Source organism: Lagenorhynchus albirostris, chromosome 4 (assembly GCF_949774975.1).
Source record: "Lagenorhynchus albirostris chromosome 4, mLagAlb1.1, whole genome shotgun sequence".
In the NCBI taxonomy this organism is placed as follows: Eukaryota; Metazoa; Chordata; class Mammalia; order Artiodactyla; family Delphinidae; genus Lagenorhynchus; species Lagenorhynchus albirostris.
Genome location: NC_083098.1, coordinates 50,524,978 through 50,550,804, shown reverse-complemented (window position 1 = coordinate 50,550,804; position 25,827 = coordinate 50,524,978). Strand labels below are relative to the sequence as shown.

The following is a 25,827-nucleotide window of genomic DNA, read 5'->3' as shown; positions in this document are numbered from 1 at the left end:
GTCATACTCTAGACTTGTACAAAATAGGTTTCTACTGACGTTGCTAGGGCAGTATTAATACTCACTCTGACTTCTCTGACATGGGTTCTTTCCTACTGTTTATATTTATTCTTCCAGATCTTGGCACTTGTAGCTGTCAGAAAAGGCATGGACTACCTCTTCTCCCAGCACGACCTCAGCTTCCTCGATGATGTCATTCCAGAAAAGGATAAGAAAAAGAAGGAGGATGAGAAGAAAAAGAAAAAGAAGAAGGGAAGTCTGGACAGTGACAATGATGATGTAAGGAGCTTTCTAAAATTCCGAAGTAAAATTCCAAAGTTAGTTAAACAAATGTGAAAATGGTATTTTTTTAACCCTTGTGTGCGATGTATGACTGAATTTCAAGGATGTTTACCTGGTCATGCTACTTGTCACTTTTCACCTTCCTTTGCCCTTTATTTTGTCTCTTTATTTTTTTTAAAGTATTTTCTGAAGTCTTTCTGTAACTGTGAATACACTGATAATGATATAATGACTTCTAAAAAAACAAAGCCCACCACATATAAAAAACTTCAATCTCTGATCTCGTACATAAAAAGGAAGCTTGTTTCATAATGCTATAAAATGTATTGGGTTTATTATTGATAATCCAGGATTTAAATTTGAGATAATAACTCAGTTTTACATAATTTTAAGCCTAATGTGGGCAAATGCTGGTGATCTCACCTCCTGTGATCTGTGTATCTATTTGAGTGGGCTCTCAACCAAAGTTCTCTGCTATTGTACTTATCCTTGCATTGGGATTTGACATGATTTGAGATCACTTCTCTGTAACCTTTCAATAAAAAGGAACGGAAATTGGAATTTGGGGTCTTTCTACATAATTGTAGCAGTCAGTGTCATAATTTAGGTGATCCTCTTGCAATCATATAACTAAGTTGAGAAATAAAATGTCCACTTTTTAGGAAGCCATTTCACAGAAATCTTGGTGTTTCAGTAGGGGTCTGTGATCAGTGCTAAGAGAAAATCTGGGATTTGCTTTTCTTTAACACACACACACACACACACATAAATACCCCAATAGCTTATCTCAGTAGCCTTTTGAAAGGACAGCCAAAATGACACCTTCTATATGAAGATTTGTAGGTTTGTTCTAGATTTTACACAGTGCAGTATCCCCATTCTAGTGGAATCCCCAGTATCTCATTCTAACATGGGAGTCTAGTTAATTTTTGGTGTCTGCTCTGTACTTGATCATTTTGATGGATCAGGCATACTTTGTTCTTAATTGCTAAAGCAGCTCTTTATAGTATATTTTTGTTCCTATTTTACAGACGGGGAAATTTAGACTGAGAAATGTTAAGTCATTTTTCTAAGTGTACACATATTGGCAAAGGCAAAACTCTCATCCAGGCCTGTCTGGTTATTTTCGATTGGTCAGGCTGTCTGATTGGATTATTTTTGGAGAACTTGGAAACAGTACAGTGAAGGAAGGCAACAGACAAAATTGGATTTCAGATAAATTGATCCAATAAGAAAAGGCTAAATATATGAGGCACATTTAGCTAAAGAGAAAAAGAGTCTGAGGGAGCTTTTGTGACTGTCACCATCCATCTTCAATGAGAACATGTATATAGATTTTCTGTTTCCAATGATGACAGAAAAAGAGAGAATGTGCTTAAACTGCAGAACAGATTAAGATGCAGTATTAAAAAGAACGAGGCGTTTACACATTGAATAGAATTCAAAATTTGAAATAAATTTCTAGGCTACTCTAGACAAAAAAAAAAAAAAACCTGCCTGAAATACTGAGATAATTAAAGCAGTATTTTTTGTGTGTGTGTGGCACGCGGGCCTCTCACTGTTGTGGCCTCTCCCGTTGCGGAGCACAGGCTCCGGATGCGCAGGCTCAGCGGCCATGGCTCACGGGCCCAGCCACTCCGCAGCACGTGGGATCTTCCTGGACCGGGGCATGAACCCGTGTCCCCTGCATCGGCAGGCAGACTCAACCACTGCGCCACCAGGGAAGCCCAAAGCAGTATTTCATCTTGAATTTTCAAAACAAGTACCTCAGTTTATGTACATGGACATCAAACTTAAAATTCATTATACATTACAAATGTATGAAATAATATTATAGAATCCTCTTCTCTAATGGCTTTTAAGAAAAAAATAGTAATAAAATATCCACTTTTAAGAAAGTTTTCAATTTAGTGCTCTCTAATGTCAGAAGTTGGATCAAATGAGCTCCTGAGAAGGTCTTCTAAGTCTTAGATTTGATTTTCAACAAATCATATTTTATTTAAATAATCCTATTCTTATATTAATAATATTTATCATTTTGAATCCATATCTCCAACAGATTTCTTGAAGATAATGTGTGATACTTGTTTTTTTCTTTTCCTCTTTCTCTTCTTCCCCCAACCCCACCAAAACAAACAAACAAACAAGCTTATATATTTATCCTAGACAGTGAATCCAGCCAGAGTGTATCTGTGTAATACGTTCTGTGTGTTGAGGCCATTATTTGGGGTTCTCCGTTTGAAATGTAGCTGTTGTGATGTTCACCTGGTCATTGTGTAGTGTGGGATCCATGGATGTAGGGAGCCACACAAGGGCATGGGAGTTCCAACTCTAATATTTGTGAGCAGAATTAGTGAAAAATATGGCTTGCCAATATTTTGAGCTGCTCAGTCATTTTTGAACCCTCCCAGTAGGCTATGATTAAGGGTTGGCTGCCAACCTGTTCATCTATAAATGCTATTATTGGGGGAAACTTTGAAATACTGTAATAAAACTTGTCCTTGACATTCTTACAAAGGTAGGGGCACATGGCATCTTCATTTTTTTTTCAAGTGAAGTGCAATACCTTAATCTTTGAAAAGAATATTGTGGCTCATTACCCTCTTTAGATTCATCATAAAGAAATTTTCAATGTGCGTAGTAGCTTTATGTTAAGATTCATTTTTTTCTTACTTCCTTTCACCCCTAGTTCCTATTTTTTCCCTTTCAGCTAAAGGTCATCATCTCCTTGGTACTTTCAGTTAAGAGATGAATTCCATCTTTTGAGTCTAGGCATAGACATAGATTCAATATAATGAATTCTAAAAACAGTAAAGTGATAATCCTGTGGAAATATGTTACAGTTTTGGCTTAGGTGGTCTCTTCTTTAAGAAGCTTCATGATTAGCTGCCTGGTTTTATCATTTTATTTTGGCTATGATTCTTCTCTGCCTATCTGGCCATCATAGGCACCTTCCTTTTGACTTTATTTTCTCATGTTTTGCTAAGTTTCCAAATATATTTGGTGTGAGCAAATTGAGATGAGCCTTAAACTACAGAATAGTTCTGATGGAATATTAGAGTAAGGGAGATGGTTTATTTTCAAGTCTATGGAAATGACCCCTTGTGAGTGGATATTAGAAAAAGTCTTCTTACCTGTCTTGGAAGGAAAGATAAGTCATCATATTCCTGGAGGTGGAATCAGAAAGCATAAATGAAACAAAAATTTCAAGACCATATTATACTTTAGGAAGTCTCCTAAATTACAGTCTTTCACGTTTGAGATTATTTCCTTCACACACACATACAACTAACCCATAAATATTTGATTGCAAATCCAGCTTATGGAAAGTTTTACAGTTGTTTAATTTGTAATGATCTCAGTTTGGTGTGGTTCTAGTTTTAATTGACTTAATCTCCTTAACTCAGAAGAGAAGAAAACAAATGTGAGGGGAAGATGCCATAAAATTTGAAAAGTCAGCAAAGGAGAAGTGATTATATCTAAGGCTGTTCTCCTTAGTACAATGTAAATGACAATATGGTAGGTTTAATCAGTACTGGGAGGTAGGGAGGTCTGTATAGTAGAAGCTTTCTAAAAACTGTTATAAATTTCTTTCACAGTCTGACTGCCCATACTCAGAAAAAGTTCCAAGTATTAAAATTCCAATGGACATCATGGAACAGCAACCTTTCCTAAGTGATAGCAAACCTTCCGACAGTGAGTAGAACTAACCTCTTGCATGCCAGCTTGAATATGATTTGCACTTACAGAGAAAAAACTTTAGGACTGTCATCTTCATTAACTTTTCCTCTGTTTTCTTTCTTTTTTTTTCTATGTGAAGATTTACATTGATTATTATGAAACTTCATTTTTACATTCCTTGACCTTCACTCCTTACCTTTTTCTTTTATCCATAACCATTTAAGTTTTTATTTGGTCATCTTTTCTCTGATCCAAGTTATCGCCGTTTTCTTTGAATTGCTAAATTCATAACCATGTTTTTAATTGATTTCCCTTTTTTCTGCTGGTATGTAGAATGGCAGCTTCTAGTACTACATCACTGTCTGTTACTGTTTGTCTTCCTTAGGCTTCCACCAATGACCAAATCAGCTCAAAAGAGAAATTGCATAATGGGTCTCTCAAAGATCAATGAATCAATTGTTAATACTGAGAATTTGGAATAATTGTTATTTTCAATTAAATTGGCAATCATAAAATATTAACAACCACTCTTTGGGTATAGCTTATAAGATATTTGCATTTTCTTCCTAATTTCTTCATTCCCTTTCTGCTGTTTCAAAATTATCTTTGTAACTGCGCTGGTCTTTCTGGGGTAGTAGCCTGGTGGCTAAAGTATAATGGTTTTTGACCTGTCATCTTTGCTTTTGTAATTGAGTTAACAGGCCATTTGAAAAGGGTGAAAACCTCTGTGGTAACATTAGTGAATATCTCAAGCTTTACCAATAGCAAGCAGCAAGTGCCTCCAAACTACTTTACTTTGAGTTCTTATTTGAAGAAAACATTCTTTTAGATCCACATGCACTTCAAGGTATACTGATTTGTTACAGGAAAAGACAGTTGAAGTACTTTTATTTCTGTTTGATAGTGCTACTTCAATAAGAAGTTACCAAGAAAAGTTTGAAATGAATGACTATTTATGAAAAAATGGGTATTTTAGTTATCTATTGGTGTGTAACAAGGTACCACAAAACTCAGCAGCTTAAAACAACAAACCTGTATCTCCTCCCACAGTTCCTGATGTTCAGGAATTTAGGAGCTGCTGATTTGGGTTGATTCTGGCTCAAGGGCTCTCGTGAGATTGCAGTCAAGCGCTTAGCTGGAGCTGAGTCTGAAGACTGACTGAAACTGGGGATCTGCTTCCCAGCTCAAGCACAAGGCAGTTGGCAGAAGATTTTAGTTCCTTGGCTCATGGGCATCTGTTAGGGCTGCCCATGACATGGCTGCTAGTGATAACAGAGAAGAAACCAAGACAGAAACTGCAGTCTTTTATAATCAAATCTCAGGAGTCATATACCATCTCCTCTGCCATATTCTATTGGTCACACAAACCAACCCTGGTACAGTGTGAGGAGAAATTATATAAGGACATGAATACCAGAAGGCAGGGTGCATTGGGGGCCATCTTGGAGGCTGGTTTAAAGAAAAGAGAATTAAGGCAATCTCAACTTTGGTGTCCAGTCTGTAGCCTGTAACTTGTGATGAGGCTACTTTCTTCTCAATCCTATCAACAGGCTTTAGTTGAATATTTTCTTTGTAAGTTCAAGCTCCCCAAACCATTGTCTGGTTTCATTTTTCATTTCTAGAGCATTAAATAGCAAAAAGAGACTATGAAAGGATGTCTTCTGTTGGCATCATAACCTAGCACAGCTCTTCTAAGTACAATTTAAAGGCTGGTTAAAAAAAAAAAATCATCAGCTAGAATTTGAGGCTCCTGGAAGAAGTCTGTGGCAAGTTGGTTATTTAGTGCTAGTTGTTCTTCATTTTCTCAAAAACGCTTTAAAAGGATACATTGAAAGTAGTGGATATGATATTAGAAATTTACTTAAGCAAAATACCGATGATCATTCTAAAATCTTTTCCAGTATCATATTAATCCACGAAAGAACAAAATTGCTAGTAGAGTTGCAGTATAAGTAAGTTTCTCAAAATCTTCTTTTTTTTACCTGCATGAATAACAGCAGGACAAAATTATGAATGCTAAAGATGGCAGGAAATCCAAGGACAAGGCTTAGACATTAAGTAGGCGCTATCACCCTCTAGAAATGATTTACCCTGCCCCCTCGCTGCAAAGAACAACATTGTCCCATTCTAGAAAACCTAGAATAAAAGAGACTGAGTGATTTTGACTTCATCACACTACTTAGATTCTTAGCTTGATACTGTGTTTATTGAAATCATCTAAACTTGTCTTTCTTACTCTTCCCAGTTGTGAACATGCATCCATTTTTGTGAAGATTGAAAAATTTTTCATTCTAATGTTATACTTTACCAATGACTATTATTTATGATTTGAAAAATTTTTTTTCTTTTTTAGGGGAAAAATCACCAACATTCCTTGAACGCCACACATCATGCTGATAAAATTCCTTTCCTTCAGTCACTCGGTATACCAAGGTAAAGGACAGCCCAGTGTTTTATGTTATTCTGTGGGATGATCGCCCCACAGAAACGGAACCAATGGCAGGTTATTGGCAGAACGCCCCGTTCTCCGTCCTCTACAATTTCTCTTAAATAAATTATCTAGTCACCAGACCTCATCCCAGCTTTTACTTGTAGAAAACATTCTAAGAGACCTACTCGACTTACTCTTAGAAATAATGGAATCTTTCAGTATCATTAAGCTAAAGCCCAGGATCAATGTTAGCTCTTGTCATATCAGCATCATCTCTGTTTTAAGGGTAGCTGGCATTTCCTGGCGGCTCTTCTCCAATAGTTTTCTTCCCTCTTAACACAACTCTAGAGATTTCAGATCCTCCTTGATTTTCAAAATCGTGAAATCTCTGAATATTTTCTTCATGTCAGTCTTTTTGTCCTTCAACTTCTGACAGTGTCACCCACCTGGAAGTCCTCTTCCTTGATTGTTTTTTTTCTAATCTAGGTGTGAGAGCTTATGAAATTTTTACTTGAATTTCTTAACTCTATTTGGTAACTTCATCCCATTTAAAAAATGTTTGTTTTTAATACAGAAGGAGGAAGTAAGTATTTAAAGAGAACAAAGAAGAACCCATTTGACTTCTGTACAATGCATAAACATTTGACAGACGGTAAAGGAATTCTGAGTTACTTACTTTTTTTTTTTCTTTTTTCTTTTTCTCTAGTCCTTCTAGAACTCCAGTAAAAGTTGTGCCTCAAATTAGAATAGAACTTGAGCCTGAAGACAATGATTATTTCTGGAGGAGCAAGGGAACAGAAACTATATTGTAACCTGTTTGTCTTTCTTACAACTGACAGTTTTTGTTGTTTATGTTCTTGTTTTTTGTCTAATTGTTTATTTTTTAATTTTTGTTTTGTTTTGGTTTTTGGTCACTGGCCAAACAATACAGTGCTCTCTCTGCTTCTCTCTTGCATAGGTAAAATCAAGACAGTAGTGCACCGTTCCTTAAACACAACATCTGAAGAATCCCCTATTTGCTCTTATACTTTCAAATGTGTCCTCTGACAACCAAATTCCTCTGTCACTCAAGACACACACAGACCCTGTCCTTTTCCTTTATTAAGCAGAGGGCAAAAGTATTAAGGATTTTATAACACCTTTTATTAAAATATTGAAGGAACTTCCCCCTTGAGCTTTGGAGCTGTGCTTACTGGCTTGTCTTTCTGTCTGGTTAAACAAACCTTGACCTCCAGACAGTCCCTTCTCGCTTATAGCACTCTCCATGACTGGAAAAAGTGCTGCTATTCTAACTTGCTCTTGCTTATAAACACTAATCTCTTAAGAGTTATCAAAAGAAGAAAAACTAAAGGTACTTTACTCCCACTAGAGAAACTATTGCCATCATTGTAGCAAGTGCTGGAATGTCCGTTTTTTCCTATGCAACTTTTTTTAACCCTTTAATGAACTTATCTGTTGAGTACATTGAAGACTATTTTTCTTCCTAGATTTTGTTGTTTAAATTATGGGGCCTAACCTGCAACTTATTTTTTGTCAATTTTTTAAACTTTTTTTTAATTACTGTAAAGAAAATGAATTTTTTCCTGCAGCAGGAAACATAGTTTTGAGTAGTTCTACCTCTTATTTGTAGCTGCCAGGCTTTCTGTAAAAATTGTATTGTATATAATGTGATTTTTACATAAACATACACACACACACACACATACACAGATACACCACCTCTAGGGTATGCCAGAGGGCTAGATCGGATTAAAAACACCATGTTTCTAAGCATCCATTTTTCCCTTTCTTTAAGAGAAATTTAACTGTTCTATGAAGGAGATTGGGGGAGGAGGGAAACGCTCCTTTGTAATGGGAATAACTGATGTTTTGATAATAGTAGTATCCGGGCAAAGATGCTGATTGTATTACCATTTTGATGTCCTATGCAGTATTGTTAGACATTTTTTTCATTTTGAAAACATTTGTGTGTTTGTGTATGTACTCTGTGTGTGGCTGGTACACATATGTGCAAGGGTAGAAAGAGACAGAGTGATGGTAGGTGAAGGGCAAAGTTATCTAGCCTCTCATGTCAGTTTTTGTAAAACCCAAACCACATATGAAAAATCCATCAGAGGTCCAGGAGACTTACTGTTATGCAGATGAGGGTAAATATACTTTATTACCCAGACGGCAGTCACCATCACTGATATGATAGCCCTTATTTACAATACAAAATGCATAGGACTGTGATAGACCATTTTTACATTTATAAAGTGTCTATGAGAATGCAGTTGGATCGCAGAGGTATATATATATATATATACATTTTAACAATACACTTGTCTTTAAGATTGAAAGGCAATTATTCTTTGTGATTGAGGCATATAGAATATACATGTCTATATACGTGTGTGTATGTGTATTTCAAAGTACCATATTGAAAGTTAGAAAAAAGAAAATTAGATCTTTAACCAAATTTAGCATGTTATCTAAATGTAGTGTTTTAATAGGCTGCATTATGTATTATGAATCTGCATTAAAAACAGCATTTTAAATGTTGAATCCATAATTTTGGATTCCTATAACTATATTTGTGATATATGCTGACTACGGTCGTTGGAGGAGTACTAGAAGCAGAACGAAACCACTTATTTTGGTTTCATAATATGCACATATTGACTCCCACTCATTCTTATATTAATTAAATTATAATTCTGTCCTGTTGAAATTTTGATTATAAAAATTGTATTGTTCTAAATTAACTGTTACTTTTATATCTGATAATCTTAAAACTTAAAATTTTATACAAATTAGACACAAATGACCTACAATTTTTTTCATTAAAATGAAGGCGGCAAAGTGAATGTTATTTGTTAAAACCTCACATGCCAAATTTTGGCATCATGTTTGTATTTAGAGCTATCCTTAAAATGATTACTCTGTATTATCTAGTTTTTCATTACCTTAATATAAAACTATATGAAGTTTTTCTCTTTGTTTCTCCTGAGCATCAATAAAATGTTTAAAACCCATGCATATTAAATTTAGCCTAACCTAGGATCTTGTTAAATTAAAGACACTTTTGTTCACTTTTATAAAAGCTCTAAATAGAATAATTTATTTTTCTGATCATGAATCAAGTATTTGAGGATTCATGCCCCTCTCTGTCCCTTTCAAAGAACTCCTGAAGCAACTTAACTCAGTATTTCAGCCTTTGAGTATATCTAAAAGCTACCTGCACCTTCATTTATGATCCATATTCTGTGACAGAAGGTCAATACTCATGATATGAATGCGGAGTGGCACCTTGTATTTGCTTAAAGGAACAGTTAGTATCAAACCTTTTCAATATTTTGGAACCCAGAGAAGTATTTTAAAAATCATTTGCTTTCAGAGGAACACAGATAGTTACCAAACAAACAAACAAACCCTGAGGTCCACACAGAGCCGCTGAATTATCTGTATTTTAACTGAATTTACACACTATAAAGGACTAACCAGATTTTTGGTGGTTTTGTTTCTCTGTAAACCGGACACACAGAATACAACAGTAAATTTTTTACCACGTGTCTCTTCCTGATGTAAATGCAAAGAGAACAGATTCAAGTTGTTAGAAGTAAAGCAGTAAGTGCAGTTGTTAACTAGAAGTCCTCTGGTAGTACAGACTTACCATTGGAAGGAAAGCATCACCAGGTCAAGAGTCTGCTTTATCAGAGCAGAAAGGCCCATGGTTTTGCATTTGAAAGAAAATCTTTTGGAGACACTGTTTTCCTTGAAAAACGTCACTCTACTATGTAAAACAGTGACCAACTTGCAATCCTAATCATTTTGTGTTCCATACTGGGAACTGGAATCATTTTGTGGTCCAGGCAGGCAGTGGAGTGGGGTGGGGGGATGGAGGAAGTCAGAGACATAGGGAAACAAACCTTTAATAGTCAGCCGCCCACCACCTCAAAGAAAGGGGGAAAGAGAAACAATTGTCTGCTGCCAGAAATTCAATTGGTATATATTTTTATGCACATGCACCAACACACACAGAGTAAATCTTTTATCAGCTATATATTGGTGTTTAATACAGAGAACGATTGTCTTCCAAGTTTTTGCTTCTTTTTTTTAAACTGTGTTAAGTACTTGAAATGTATTGACTGCTGACTATCTTTAAAAAACAAAAACAAAACGATTTGAGTTGTATTACAGAGGTTGACATTGTTCAGGGGATGGGACAAAGCTTTCTTCAACCCTTTTCATACCACTTAATGATTTTGGTGCAGGAACTTGCGATTTTCTTATTTATTCCATGCGATTTCACATCCCCTCTTCACAGCATGAGCATGAAGCCCAGTGGCACCAAGTGGCTGAATACAGTCAAATGATATTTTGCTTGGGCCTTGGGAGTTTTTAGATGATGATTTCATCAAGCTTTATTGCAGCCTGAAATAAAAAAGCTTTGTGGTATATGCTAACCAGTCAAGTTGCGTTTTGACCAGGAATTTGGATATGTTCTGTTTTTTGGCTCATTTCTTTGTGCTCTATGGGTACATACAAAAATCCTGAATTCTGTTTCTTAGGCAGATATTGCAACTCAGGGCTAAAGTCATCCAGTGAAATTTTGAGAGCCATAAGTAACTTTGTCCCAGTCCTACAATGTGAAGAGAATGAATAGTTGCCTCTTTTTAGCCATGTTTATGGCTGGTACATATCTGTACACATTACTTTTCAGAATCAATACGCACTTTCAGATACTCTTATTTTTATTCTCTTAAGTCTTTATTAACTTTGGAGAAATGATGCATCTTTTTATTTTAAGTGAAGTAGATCAACATGGTGGAACAAAATGATAAAGTACAGAACATTTCAATATATTACTAATAATTTTTTTCCAATATAAAACCTAAAATTCCTATAACATTATAGTATTTTACAGTTTTATGAAGCTTTCTATTGTGACTTTTATGGAATTAAGAGATGAAGAAGATGAGATATTTTAGCATTTATATTTTTCAAAATTAAATGTATACTTAAAATAAAGTAACTTTATGCATTTATGAGTGTCAAGTGCTTCTGTTCAACTCTTCAAATAATTATTAAGCGCCTGTTATTTTACGTCTTTGGGTGCTGGTGGGAATACAAATATAAGTCCAAGTCCCTACCTCTGATTGCTTTTCATCACTCTAGGCAGGAGGATAAAATAGATGTTCAAATTATGTAAAATAAGAAATTGTAAGGATAGCTATTCAAGTCTTAATGAAGTACTATCATGCAAGGGTTCAAAGCAAGAAAAAGTATGTCCACTAAGATCAATGAAATGGTTTATTGAGAAGATGGTATTGTTATTCTTCTTTTATAAAGTTAGTGAAATAGAAAATGCCATTTTTCTTGACTCTTTATATGATACTGATGTATTTCATCAATTCTCCAAGCAATAGAACTAAATATAAGCACTTATTAAAAATTACTCAAATTAAAATCCTGGAATGGTGCTCCACAGAAGATACATAACACAGACTCCCCAGGGTTCCATGTAATATTTACAACCCTCTAGGAAATTTCAGTTCAGTCTTAATTTATAATCAGAGAATGGTGGTGGGGTGGAGGGGGGAGGGTCGGGGGAGCAAATAGGAGGGAGGAAAAAGAACCATTGGTAAGCAGTAAATAGCATCTGCGTGTGGATAACTACCAAATCTGCACTTTCAGCCCAGATTGCTCTCCTGAGCTTCTCACTTATATATGCAACTGATTTTGGAATATTTGTCTTTAAGTAACACGTGTTAACATACCCCAATTGAACCGTCCACCTATTTCACCAGAACATACTCTTTCTTGTTCTCTGTGTCAACAGGTGTTGCCATCAGCCACATAGCTGCTCAAGCCAGAGGCCTAAATGTCATCCGTAATTCCTGCCTCTTCCTCATTTCATTCATTCAGTGAATCACTATTTCTGTTTTATCTCCTTAGTAGATCTAAATAATTAACTTTTTATAAATATCTTCATGGCCACTACATTAGTTTAGACTCCATCATCTGTTACTTGGATTAGTGAACTAGCCTCCCACTGGTGCCTCTTCCTCTAGGTTTGCCTGTTGAAAATATATACTCCCTGTCTTGCTTCCAGGATCATTTTATTTTAATGTAAAACTGACGTTTGTGCATATTAGTGAACTAAGACTTCTCCTCTCTAAAATGCCATTAAAGTGATTGTAAAGGAATAAAAAAAAATATATGGAAGGTAGCACAGGTAGACCAGAAACTCCCACAAAATTCTAATGATGAAAGGTAAATGCAAGTTTGGATGCTGAAGCAGAGCGTAGGAAGCTGCAGCCTAGAACACGTGTGAAGCAGCCTGCACTAAGGTCATAGATGGACAGCCAGGAGAATCTCAGCAAGGCTCAGACTCCGATGTTGCAGGTAGGACCAAGGATGGGAATGGGAAGTGGAGGGCTGAGAATGGATATTAACAGGTTTTGTGTGTGTGTGTGTGTGTGTGTGTGTGTGTGTGTGTGTATATGTGTATATATATATATATATATATATATATATATATATATATATATCCCCTTTCCCGCCTCTGCTTGCTAATAAGCCTAATACCAAGCTCTTATCTTTAAGTTGAAAAAAAAATCAGAGGGTTTTTCTCTAAGATAACAGAACAAATTGCCTTGGGAAAAATTGGGAGCTCCTGTTAAAAAACTCTCCTCATCTGACATTAATGAATAATTATCTTTCTGTACACTCAGGCAAGGCCTGAGGGTCAACAAGATTCACCTAAAGACATAAAGCACCCTGTAGATATGTATAGACGATAAGAATCACAATATGTTTGAAGAAATCCTTTAAGCGTTACTGAGAAAGACTGAGATTAGTAGAAAAGATCAATCCTATGAAAACAAGCATTTCAAAGACTGGGAGATAACTTGAGAAAAATCATTGTAATTTGTTTTACATTTGAGAAAACACCTATACAAAATTTGAACAGGATCATTTAAAATAGAATAATCAAAGAATGAAAGGTAACACTTGGAAATTTAAAATACCATTCCAAATCTTAAAAGAATTAAAGAATAGTTGGAAGATAAAGCTTGTGAGATATTTCAAAATATAGAATCAAAAATAAAAGAAAAATAGTCAAAAAAATGTATAGGGTACCAATATATAATAAAGAAAATTTCTCAGAAATGAAGGTTGTTACATATCTTCATATACAAATCTGAACAACTCTGAACAAATAATTTAAAATATATGTGCATAGCACTGTTGGATTTCAGATTACCAAGAATAAAAATTTCAGAACACAAGAATAAAAGAATATCTTTAAATTGTCCAGAAAAAGAGGCCACATACAGAGAAATAAAAACCAAGGTTCTTTTCAACAGCAATTTTGCTTTTCAACAGCAAAATTGGAGGCCAGAAGACATTAGTGCAACGCTTTTTAAAAACTCTGGAGGAAAATAATTTTAAACCGAAAATTTTTGACCCAACTAGCCCATCAATCAAGTGTAAGGCAGAATAAAATATTTAGAAATCATCAAATTCCAAACAGTTTATCTTCTGTTCACCTGCTTCTAGAAAATTACTTAAGAAAGTACCTCGCTGTGAGGGATTTAACTGAGACAAGAGAGTCAAGGTCACAAAAAGCAATTGATCCAACCTTACTGAATAGTCAAGTCACAGAATAACAGGTCTACATCAGGCCTAGAGACCAATCAAAACTAATGAGAGAGGACAGAGGGCTTTGGGAGAGAACATTAAAAAAGTACTCCATGGAATGGTTAAAATGACTGGAAACTTGGAAAACTTGAGTGTAAGATAAAGGCATTGAAAAAAAAAGGGCAATTAGAAAGTTCTGGAAAAAGGAAAGTTGCACAAGAAAGTCATGGTCTAAAAATTAAGAAACCAGTCCCAATTGGAATAGAAGTTAGAAGACATCAAGGAAAAGAATACACTAGATTCTTAGAGTAAGAATCTGGAAGATATTGGGGATATGGTGAAGAAGCCATGTGTTTATTTTCCCAAATAGCAATCAAAAGCAATCAGAAACTTCAGGAAAAATAAATACTGTATGAGCAGTAAATACTCCAAATATGTAGTAGACTTGTTTTGAACTCTTGATGGAATGGAAGAAAAGAGAATTTACTTGAACTTGACATTCTCCTATGAGTGGCTCAGGTGTAAGTAATTATATTGAATTTGTTATTATACCCCACTATTTGGCTCTACTAGAATATTAACACAGCCATCATACCAAATGTCTGAAGGTATCGGACCTGTATAGGCCCTGGCTAAGGGCCTAACTCTGTGCTTTGCAGAATGTCCGCAGTGCCCTGAGCTGAGACGAGATTTGTGGATTCTGTGGACTTCCTTCCGTGTAAATCATAGAGGGGAATACTCCCCATAGCTTTGTTTGTTGTTATTATTATTTTATTAAATATTATTCTAAAAAAATAGCCATCATGCTAACATTAGAATATTAACCACAGTCATAATAATGGAAACACTATTTATCGGTTTCAACCTTCAGAACCAACCCATAGAAATAACATGGGACATCAAAAAATGTTAGAGAAACACATGCAAATGAGATTAACCTTGACATCATAAAAGGAGGCTGAAAGAATGTTGGGAAGTAGGAGTGAGAGAGAAAAGGTTGAGAGAAGTGTGGGAACACAGTATGTCAGCAATGTATTTGGAAGAACTGAAAAATTTTAACTTTGGCTTAAATAGTCTGGGGTTAGGCAGCTTCTGGCTTTTGTTCAGTGTCTAGATGCTGTCAGGGCTGGCATCTCTTGTGATTGTCTTTGTTGTTTCATTCATATTCACAAGAGAACTGTTGTACTTTCAGTCATCATATCAAAGCAGGAAGAAGCAGGTAGACAGGCTAAGGGCTTTCTCTTCGCCAGCCTTCGCCGTCACATTTGGGAAAGGGAGCTCTGCCCAGCAGACTTCCCCTGTGTCTCGTTGGGTAGATCTGAATTACTCCCCACGTTTAGATCAACCACTGTCTAAAAGGAATTTGATCAGCATCTTCTGGGGCTAGGTTGGGGTTGGGGTATCTCAGTCTACTATCTAAACAAATCAGGATTGGTGTCAAGGGGTGGAAAGAATGGGTGTTGAAAGGAGCAGAAGCATGGTGATATCTTCTGTTTTGAAAACAAGCCATTCTCCAGCATCTGCAGTGCTGTTGTCTTCTTTTACCCCATTTCACCCGACCTTGAATGTCAGGCTGGCCTGGTAAAAATTGAGCTTAGTCAGGTTATTTCAAACGTTGAGACTCAGTTAGAGAATTATCAAGGGGGTGCATCAGTTGAGCATTAGCCACAGTGGAGCTTCAATTATTGATTAGGTTTCTCAGCTGGCAGACACAATTGCTAACTTTGGGCAGAGCCACAAGTAACTATGACTTAGTGGATTAGTGACTATATATAAGCTGTTTTTAAGGGAGCAGCTTTTTGAAGGGTGAGACTGTGATTAGCAGCTATAATTAGAAAAGTGCTGAGTATGTTTTTGATGCCATGATACATATCCTCCTACTAAATATGCAATTTAATACAAAAAGTGTCTTTTTATAGAGTGCTTCTAGAATACCATGCAAGCTGACATCTTCATTATGAAAACAAGTTAGGTTTAACATTTCAAGATATTAATTATTTACTATCTGAGATGGGAGGCTTGAGTCTTCCATTAAGAAGCTGCAAAATGATGCTGTTGAGTTACTGGCAGGCTACTTTTTTTTATTGCAATCCTTAAGAGATCGAACATATTTCAAAGACTTCTTAGAACAGCTGAGAATGTGGGTGACTTATAGGGACGGAAGTGGAGTACAGTGGTTAAGCATCGAGGCTTTGGAGTCAGCTTTGAATTCCAGCCTTGCAAAACCTTCTGAGTCTCAGTTTCCCATCTGTAATTAGAAGTAATAACAGTATAGTATCTATCTCTTAAGGTGGTTGGAATGAGGCATAAGAAAAGATGTTAAGATACGTAAAATATTTAGTACAGCTCCTGTCAGAAATAATACTTCTTTGATTAATATTCCAGCAATTCAAAATCTGTAATCATTTGACTAAAGCCTGAGATAAATTTTATATTTGCATGATTGCTAATATGTAGATTCCTAGCAAATTAACACTTAAGATTTTCATGCAGAACTTCTAAACTATTTCAGAATTAACTGATTTCAAACATATCAAAGTACTTTCAGGGTGACCATCCTCATAGAAACAGTTAATAGACTAATTATAAAACTTCCCTAACTATTTGTTAAACAGTAGTCCCTGACAACCTCCACTGGACAATTAATTATTTAACAATCATATATGTAGCCTCACTGTGTGGTAGGCAATGTTCCAGATGCTTTACGAATATTAATTTGTTCTCATAACAACCCAGTGAGAGAAGTACTATTATTTCTCCCATTTTGTAGTCGTAGAAACCAAGGGCTGGAGAAGTTAGGGATTGCCCGCGGTAAGTGCAGCGCTGCGATGCACTTCCCAGCTCTCCTTCAGGACCCAGGCTCTCATTCTAGGTGTGTTGGCTGCTGACAGTCACAGGTGAATCCCTCCCCAGAAACTTCCTTTGGCTACAGGGAGCTGCTTTCATCCAAGATTATTCCCATCTTCAGGGACAACTCACATCCAATGTCCCTTACCTCAATTCAGGGCATTTCTGAAAGGCCATTCCAGTTCTAGAGCTCCCCATGGGGACAAGCTGAGGCCTCTTGTGCAACTACATCATAGTCCAACATTTACTTCCACTCACCTCTCATCCCCTCACTCCCTCACAAGTGGTGATCCCCAGAGCACCACCCCGGACCAGCCTCCTACAGGGAAATCTCTGCTTTGTGGCCTGTTTCCAGGAGCCCGTCCTGAGTCAATCATACAGCTCATAAGTGGTCGAGCTGACCTGAGCAGTGTGGCTTCAGGAGCTCTCGCTCCACCCCCGCCCCCAAACACTAAACCATGGGTGTTATTATTATAACAATTCACTTCAATAATATGCTTCGTAAAGTACAAGTTTTCACTTCAGAAATATTCTATAAAACAGATTTCTCAGGAATCCAGCCCTCCTCCCAATTTAATCAGACAAGCAAAGTTGTTTTTGTTTCTTTTCTAGATAAAAGTTCTGAGATCTTTTCGGTCAGTTACACTCTAAGTCTCACTGCAATGAAAGGCCAATGGACTCCACAAAGGCTATCTGACTGAGAATGATAAATATACACTTTTAATGGGAGTTTAGAAACCAATAAATGGGGAACTAGCTCTGCGATACAGGCTTCCTCGATTCCTCTTAGGGACTCAAGCCTTGTGGAGTGTCTGTGACACCATGAGAGTGACTTCAGTTTTCCAGTTCAAAACAAGCATAGGCATTATGCCTATGGTCCTTCTCATCTCTTAAAGTAGGGTTTTCTCTCTTGTGCAGTTCCCCAGGAATACATCCTGATCCCAAGCCCAAGTGGAAACCCGCTGAGCTCAGCTTCCACAGGTCTCTCCCCAACTTCAGTGATCTCACAGGAACACGAGAAAGCAAGTCTAGTTCCCCCAACATGACATGTTGGCACTTATTCTTGTGACACAATAGAGTGACTCATGCTCCCAACCAACAGCTGAAACACCTGTTTGGTAGGGGTGAGACTACATTAGAAACTCACATCTCAAATAAATGCTCAAGGACATCTTTCAAAAGGTCAGTATGTTTGGCAAAACTCCAAGAGGGAGAGAAAAGCCATATTGGTCAGCTTGGGCAAAATTATGTTGAGGTAACAAAAGCTTCAAAAACGTATAGGCTTATAAGAACAAAGGTTTATTCCTGATTTCTGCAACAAGTCCATTGTTGGCTGGAGCTCTGCTCCATGTCATCTTTGCACCAAGACCCAGGTTGATGGAGTACTTCCATCTGGATATAGCTGAATTCATGGCAGAGGGAAAAGAGAGCACAAGAGAACCATTGATGGCTATTAAATCTTCTGCTTATGTTTCATCGTCCCAAGCAAGCCACATGACCAAGTTTAGGTCATCAGGGAGGGATGTATAATCCTCCCACATTGGAAAGACAGCCAATGAAGAATAGTACAAAATACAATCTAGCACAGTCTCCAAACTTATTCACAAATATTTGCTTCCCTTCCTACTGCACACAAAATGTACTCATTTCTCTCCCAGAGGAGAAAAATCTAAAAGTCCAGGAGTAGCATCAAGATGAAAGTAAACAATTTTGTGATTGTCTTTACTATGTCAGGTCTGAGTATGTTTTCTCTTTCTCAAGAGACCCCACAATTCACATCCACAATTCAATGATGGAAGACAGCGAGGCTCATTACAACAAATATTTCCTTTCAGGAAGAAAGGGGAATAATGAGAGGCATGAAGCAATTCTGAAATCACATTGAGTCATTGTTTCAAGAACCACCCCTACTCTGAGGATGAAGAATACTCCTTAATTAAACCCCTCTTCTGTTTCCAGAGAATAAGCTCCCAGTCTGTCATCCTCCGTGGCTCTTGGCTCTACTCTCTGGAAAGATTTTCTTTCCCCAATATCCTTCTTAGCCACAATTGAAGAGGACATTGGAGTATGTTCTCCTTGGGACTAAATAGCTTTCTCAGCCTACTTTTTCTACATGGAATACTCAGGACCCCAATGGTAATTTTTAGTCAAGAACAGCTACAATCGTATTTAGTCTCAACTAACACAATACTCTCAGAATAAGGCTATTTAATTTACTTGATTCTAACAGCTTCATGTGCCTGTAGACTCATCTGCAATTCTTTTCAAGACATGCCTCTTTCTCTAGACTTAATTACAGGCGACTTGAACTAATCAGGTTTCTTGGAGGTGGGGTAGATTCATGCCTTTAATCTCTTATCCATGAGCTATTTCATCCAAATGAAAGGACTCCATCTTAATTAATTCAAAAATTTTAACAAAGGACATTATGGTCATATTTGATTTGGTCCTTGGAGTGAGGTGAATTTTATTTGTCCTTTTGTAGGTCAAATGCCCTCTTAGATTTGCCTTTTACGTTTGGGGAAGAGAAATGAATCTTTCAATTCTATTCCCTCTCATCTCTGATTGCAAATTTACTTTTTTCCCTTAAACCAATTAATCTCTGTCTTGTAATATATAGGAAGGAAGGAGTACCACTAATTTTGTTTACCAACCTCTATGCAGAATTCCAAAGATCACTCAACACATTAACTGTCTTCCAAGTTAATGCATGCAACAGTTTTACCAAATGTTTTACCAATGCATAGATTGTCATCTTTCCAGACTCCATTAACAAAGCTTCCTCACCACGCACAGGCTGGCCCCTGAACCAATGTCACATAGCTTACGTTTTTGTTAGGGTAGCACTGCATTTCTAGGTACCAATTTCTGTATATAAATCAGTTTAGGCTAAATTATGCTATGTTAATAGCCTCAAAATCTCGGTGGATTATAACATCAAAGATTAGTTTCTCAGGCTACAAACCAATATGACCCTGTACCAGGTTATCTTCATTCCTGAATATAGATTGAATGAGCAGCCTCTATCAAGACATTGCCTATTCTTCATTGTTTCCTTAAGATGCAATTCCAAGAGTAAAATTAGTAGATCATGTATATATTTATCCATTCTTCCATTGATGGGTATTTGGATTATTTCCAGTTTGAAGGTATTATGAGTAAAGCTGCCATGACCATTCTTGTATGTGGTCATTTATAATCTAGACTCTTAGGTATAAACCTAGGAATGAAATTGCTAGGAAATATTCCCCCCGTCTGTGGCTTGCCTTTTCATTGTATTAAGAGCATCTTTTGAAGAGTGAAAGTTTTAAATTTTGAGGCCAATTTACTGATTTTATTCTTTTAGATACTGTGCTTTTTGTGTTGTATATAAGAAATCTTTATCAAACCTAAGGTAATTGAGATTTTAGAAGTTTTATAATTTTAGCTCTTGCATTTAGTTCTATGGTCTATTTCAAGATAAATATGCATATTATATGAGGTAACAGTCAAGGTTCATTATTTTGCATGTGGGTATCCAATTGTTCCAGCACTATTTATCAAAAGACTGTCTTTCCTTCATGGATTGCTTTGCATCTTGGGTGTGGGTATATTTCCAGGCTCTATATTCTGTTGCATTGATCTATTTGTCCATCTTGATACAAATAGTACGCTATCTTGTTTACTGTAGTGTTATAATAACTCTTAAAATCATGTAGTTTAATTTCTTTTTAAAAACTGTTTGGGTTATTCTTAATCTTTTGAACTTCATATATATTTTAGAATAAGCATGTCAATTTCTTAAATTTTTTTCTTTTTCTTTTTTTTTTTTTTTTTTTTTTTTTTGGCTGCATTGGGTCTTCATTGCTGTGCGTGGGCTTTCTCTAGTTGTGGCGAGCGGGGGATACTCTTCATTTGTGGTGCACAGCCTTCTCACTGTGGTGGCTTCTCTTGTTGCAGAGCACAGGCTCTAGACGAGTAGGTTTCAGTAGCTGCGGCACACGGGCTCAGTAGTTGTGGCTTGCGAGCTCTAGAGCGCAGGCTCAGCAGTTGTGGCACACGGGCTTAGTTGCTCCACGGCATGTGGGATCTTCCCAGACCAGGGCTCGAACCTGTGTCGCCTGCATTGGCAGGCAGATTCTTAACCACTGCGCCACCAGGGAAGCCCTTTTTGCTGAGCTTTAAAAAAACTACAGTTGTGCTGAATCTACAGATCTGGCAGGAATCTTCTTCCTAGTTTTATACCCAAGAGAAATTTATGCTCATGTGTACCAGGACACATGTATAGGAGTGTCCATATCAGTATTATTTATAATAATCCCCAAATTGGTATTATAACAATCCCAAACAAAATGAATACCTATCAATATTAAAATAGGTAAATATATTCTATATAAGTACGGCACACTAACCAATTGTGCCACTGGAGCTCCTAGATGAATATATTCTATACAGAAAAGTAAATGAACAAACTAAAATGGTATGCATCAATGTGTTAGTTAGGGTGTCCCAGTGTCCCAGAGAAGTAGGGCCAATTGGATGTAGACAGAGAGAGAGAAAGAGAGAGAGAGAGAGAGATTGATTATCAAGAATTCGCACATGTGATTATGAAGGCTGACAAGTCCTGAGAGGGGCAGAGTGAGCTGGCTGGCAAGCTGGAGACCTCTTAGGGTCAATGGTGTATTTCCAATCCAAGTTCAAAGGCCTGAGAACCAAGAGAGCTAATGGTATAGTTCCAGCCTGAATGCAGGCAGGCCCAAGGCTCAGGAAGAGTCAGAGTTTCACTTTGAGTTCAACGTCAGGAAGAACAAAACAACCACAACAGTGTCCCAGCTCAAAAGCAGTCAGGAAGGAGGAGTTCTCCTTCCTCCCAGGAGGGTCAGTTTTTTTGTTCTATTTGGCCTTCAACTGATTGGATGAGGCCCATCCACATTAGAGATGGCAGTCTGCTTTACTCAGTCTACCAATTCAAGTGTCAGTGTCATCCAGAAGCACCCGGAATAATGTTTGACCAAATAATCTTAGATTTACAAAGAGCTACAGTAAGAGACGTTACAAAGATAATACAGTTTTCCCTAATAGTAACATCCTACATGACCATGGCACATTTATCAAAACCAAGAAATTAACATTGGTATAATACTATTAAGTAAACAACAGACATTATTGATATTCCACCAATCTTTCCACTAATGTCCCTTTTCTATTCCCGGATCCAGTTCAGGATACAACATTGCATTTTGTTGTCATGCCTCCTTATCCTGCTCTAGTCTGCAACAGTTTATCAATGTTTCCTTATTTTTCATGACTGACACTTTTAAAAAGAATGGGTCAGGTGTTTCGTAAAATAAATTCCAATTTGGATTTGCCTGATGTTTTCTCATGATGAAGCTGGAATTATGAGTTTGGGGGAAGAATATCACAGAGGTGAATTGTCCTCATTGCCTCAGATCAGGAATACATGGTATCAACATGACATAGGACCAAGAAGCAAGACCTTCATTATTTTGTGTTCAGTATTGGACAAAATGCCTCCAGAAGCCATGCATGAATTTAATAAATATGTGTGTGTTTGAGCCAAGTTGGTTATGCAGTTGAGCATAGCCGTTTCAATATAAGAAATAAAGTGAAGAAAAGTAGTCACCAGTTATTACTTCCTTAAAAATCAAGTTCCCACTGGAATATTCCTTTCTGTTTACTGTTTGCTCTAAAACATACTATATTTCTTTGGAAGTAAAATACAGCCCAAGAATACTGCTTCAAATCACAGGCAACTATAGCAACCAGTGCTAGAGTGTGATGGAAAGCGAAGATTTAATTCACCTCGTTCCAGTGACATTTTTTCTAATGGTAAATTATACATCCTGAAAACTATACCACTAGTAATTATCAGGGAAATTATGCCTTTAAAATAAACCCTAATCAGATGATGTTTAATGCACCAGAGAGGAAGGAAATGTTTGCCATTGGTAGCCTCTTGGTGTGGTGTCTTTCTTTTATCTTTGCTGGTTTCTCTTCCATTAAATGATCTGAAAATTACTATGACTTTATTCCCATAGGCTGAAAATTAGCCTGCTAAGGTTGTGCCCAAATCAGATTCTGATAACTAAGAATTAATCTGTTTTAGTGGAGCATGTCTAACGGAAATCAGTAGAGCTCTCCGTCACAGCAGAGCAGTCACTGCTGTCACCTGTGACTGATAATGCAGTGGTCACATGTGGAAATCATTCGGGTCTGAATCCCTTTGCTCTCTGGCCAATATTGATCAAATTTTGTTTCTCCAGAGTACATCTGTTCACATGCACAGTTTTCACAAAGGAAAACCCTTCATTTTGAAGGTTAAAAAGAAGAGTTTTAAGAGAGTATATAAATCTCTTTGGCATAACTACCTGTAGCAGTGAAGTCCCAGTTCTGACTTTGTGATTCTGGCTAACTGCAACTATTTTGAGAGATGAGAAAAAGTTATTACTTTTAAATTCCAAGTTTAAAGTCTTTCAAATTAGTGTATATTTTAATATATCGTGGTAAAAATTACAAGTGATAAAACAGTATGAGAAAGAACTGGAACTCTAAGAAGCTGCACTTAGGGAATTTATTTATTCACAATGAAGCCTTTATGTATCGAGTGCCTATTACCAGGTATTGTGGTATATTCTTAATAAATACTGTTGAATAAAATAGCTGCTGTCCTTACCCTCATGGGGCTTTCAGTCTGAAGGGAAATAAATTAAAATTATGTCCATGTTAGATTTGCATTTGCTTTCATGACTGCATTTATCCACTGCTTAATGGTGCTTTTTTTGGCTTCAGTCAGAGACTCACTTTTAAATATAATTCAAGGGTGAACAGATATATCTTAGAGTTGGTCAAAATAGACATTTATCTATGTGGTAGCATTTGAAGGTTCTGCTGCTTTAAAATATCTCTTCAGGGGCTTCCCTGGTGGTGCAGTGGTTAAGAATCCGCCTGCCAATGCAGGGGACACGGGTTCGAGCGCTGGGCCGGGAAGATCCCACATGCCGCGGAGCAACTAAGCCTGCGCGCCACAACTACTGAGCCTGCGCTCTAGAGCCCGTGCTTCACAACAAGAGAAGCCACTGCAATGAGAAGCCCGCGCACGGCAATGAAGAGTAGCCCCCGCTCGCTGCAACTGGAGAAAATCCACACGCAGCAACGAAGACCCAACGCAGACAAATATATATATATATATATATATATATATATATATAATCTCTTCAACCCGAGTGTGTCACCATCTAACTTTCCAGGTTTAGTAATCCTCTTTAAAACCCCAATAGTGCTGGGATTATTATAAACTGCTTCTTGGAATAGGATCACCTGCGTGCACCTTCTTCTCAGCCAAGCTAGCCTCCTAGTTCCCCAAGCTGTGCCTTGGAGGCATTCTTTCTGCCCCCAAATCCTTCCCTTCTACTAGGCTTTTCATGAAGACTCATATCAAATGCAACCTCCCTCTTTATGAAGCTTTCCCTGGTGTCATTCTTGATATGACTCTTTTTTTTGTATCATTTATTTGATACCTACTATGTTTTGCCTTGTATCATAGCAAGTAGGCAATTAATATATAAGATTTTTCTGTGTAACTGTGTGTGTCACCAGCACAAGGATTTTCCATATATAAACCTGGATGCATAAATCACCATTTTCCCCTTTGCCTCTGTACGGTCGGGCCACTCAAGATGGCTGTTCTCTTGCTCTCTGTACATCCATTGCTCGACCAGTGCCTGCTTCCCCTACACCCTACTCTCATGGATGTGCTTGCCTCCTGCCCCAGCTAGTGACTGTTCTAATCCTTATGCCAGAACGGCTCCACCTGTTAGTTGATTAAAAGGAAATATCTGTGCACGTGATGGTCATTAACCTGAGAGGCTGTGATGGACGTGCCTCAGCTGCTGGTTTCCCTGGTAACTGATGAGCCAATCTGATGTCAATTGCCCCCTATAAATGGTAGCCTCCTTCTCCTCCGAGGAGTAAAGGAGTGAAGTCACGTCCTGCTTGCTGTATACCATGAGGGTGTTGCCCCAGGACCTTTTGCTTCAGACTTGTAAGATCCCCTATCCAGTAATCATTGATGTCTCTGTGTCTATTTCTGGGCTTGTTATTTTGGCTTGAGGCTGGGCCACTGTGAGTCTTGCAGGCCTGTGGGGTATAGCCCAACAACTGGTGAGCCAATTGGCCAGCCAGGATGCCAAAGAAACTCCCATGAGCGCTGAGATGTCGGGAAATAAGGATGGGGAACAGAGAGTTGGTGGGGGTGGGGGGTAATCCTAAAGTGGCCGTCCACTAGCACGTGGGGCCTGAGAGTCTCAGAGTCTGTTTCCAGTTTAAAAGTAGCAGTCCTGGGCTTCCCTGGTGGCGCAGTGGTTGAGAGTCTGCCTGCCGATGCAGGGGACACGGGTTCGTGCCCTGGTCTGGGAAGATCCCACATGCCGCGGAGCGGCTGGGCCCGTGAGCCATGGCCGCTGGGCCTGCGCGTCCGGAGCCTGTGCTCCGCAGCGGGAGAGGCCACAACAGTGAGAGGCCCGCGTACCGCAAAAAAAAAAAAAAAAAAAGTAGCAGTCCTGCCCTCATGGCTCATCTAACTGCACGGAGAAGGCTGGTGAATACAGGCAAAATGCAAAGAGCTGGATTATCTATCAGATACTTGGGTGTTATCTAGCTGGGTAAGAAAAGCATACCTCTGACCCACCACCCCTAAATAATTACAGACATGGGCTTTAGGGATATTAACTCAGGGACAGGCTTGTGACTTGGACGTGGCTGGCTACCTGGAAGGGTATGGTTGGGACCTGTGGCAATGGCAAAATAGAGCACCCTTGGGCTTCTGGTCCTAGCTATGAAGCGGGTAGAGCAAAAATACTGTGTGATGGAACAGCTGTGTACAGTCTACAGTGTGTCACAACAGGTGGAAGATATTACAAAAGGCCTGCTCATGTTGTCGAGCAATGCAGAAAACTATTACT

The 25,827-nt window shown here is 37.8% G+C and overlaps 1 protein-coding gene across 1 annotated transcript in view; it reads left to right on the top strand.

Annotated features, from left to right (window-relative positions):
• SLC4A4 (solute carrier family 4 member 4) overlaps positions 1-7,222 on the top strand; it is a 347,265-nt gene extending 340,043 nt beyond the window's left edge. Inside the window, exons 23-26 of the mRNA XM_060148054.1 lie at positions 118-279; positions 3,882-3,978; positions 6,317-6,396; positions 7,101-7,222. Of these exons, the coding sequence (XP_060004037.1) occupies positions 118-279; positions 3,882-3,978; positions 6,317-6,360 (303 nt within the window). The 3' untranslated portion in view covers positions 6,361-6,396; positions 7,101-7,222. The remainder of the gene's footprint in view (positions 1-117; positions 280-3,881; positions 3,979-6,316; positions 6,397-7,100) is intronic.
• The last annotated feature ends 18,605 nt before the right edge of the window (positions 7,223-25,827 follow it).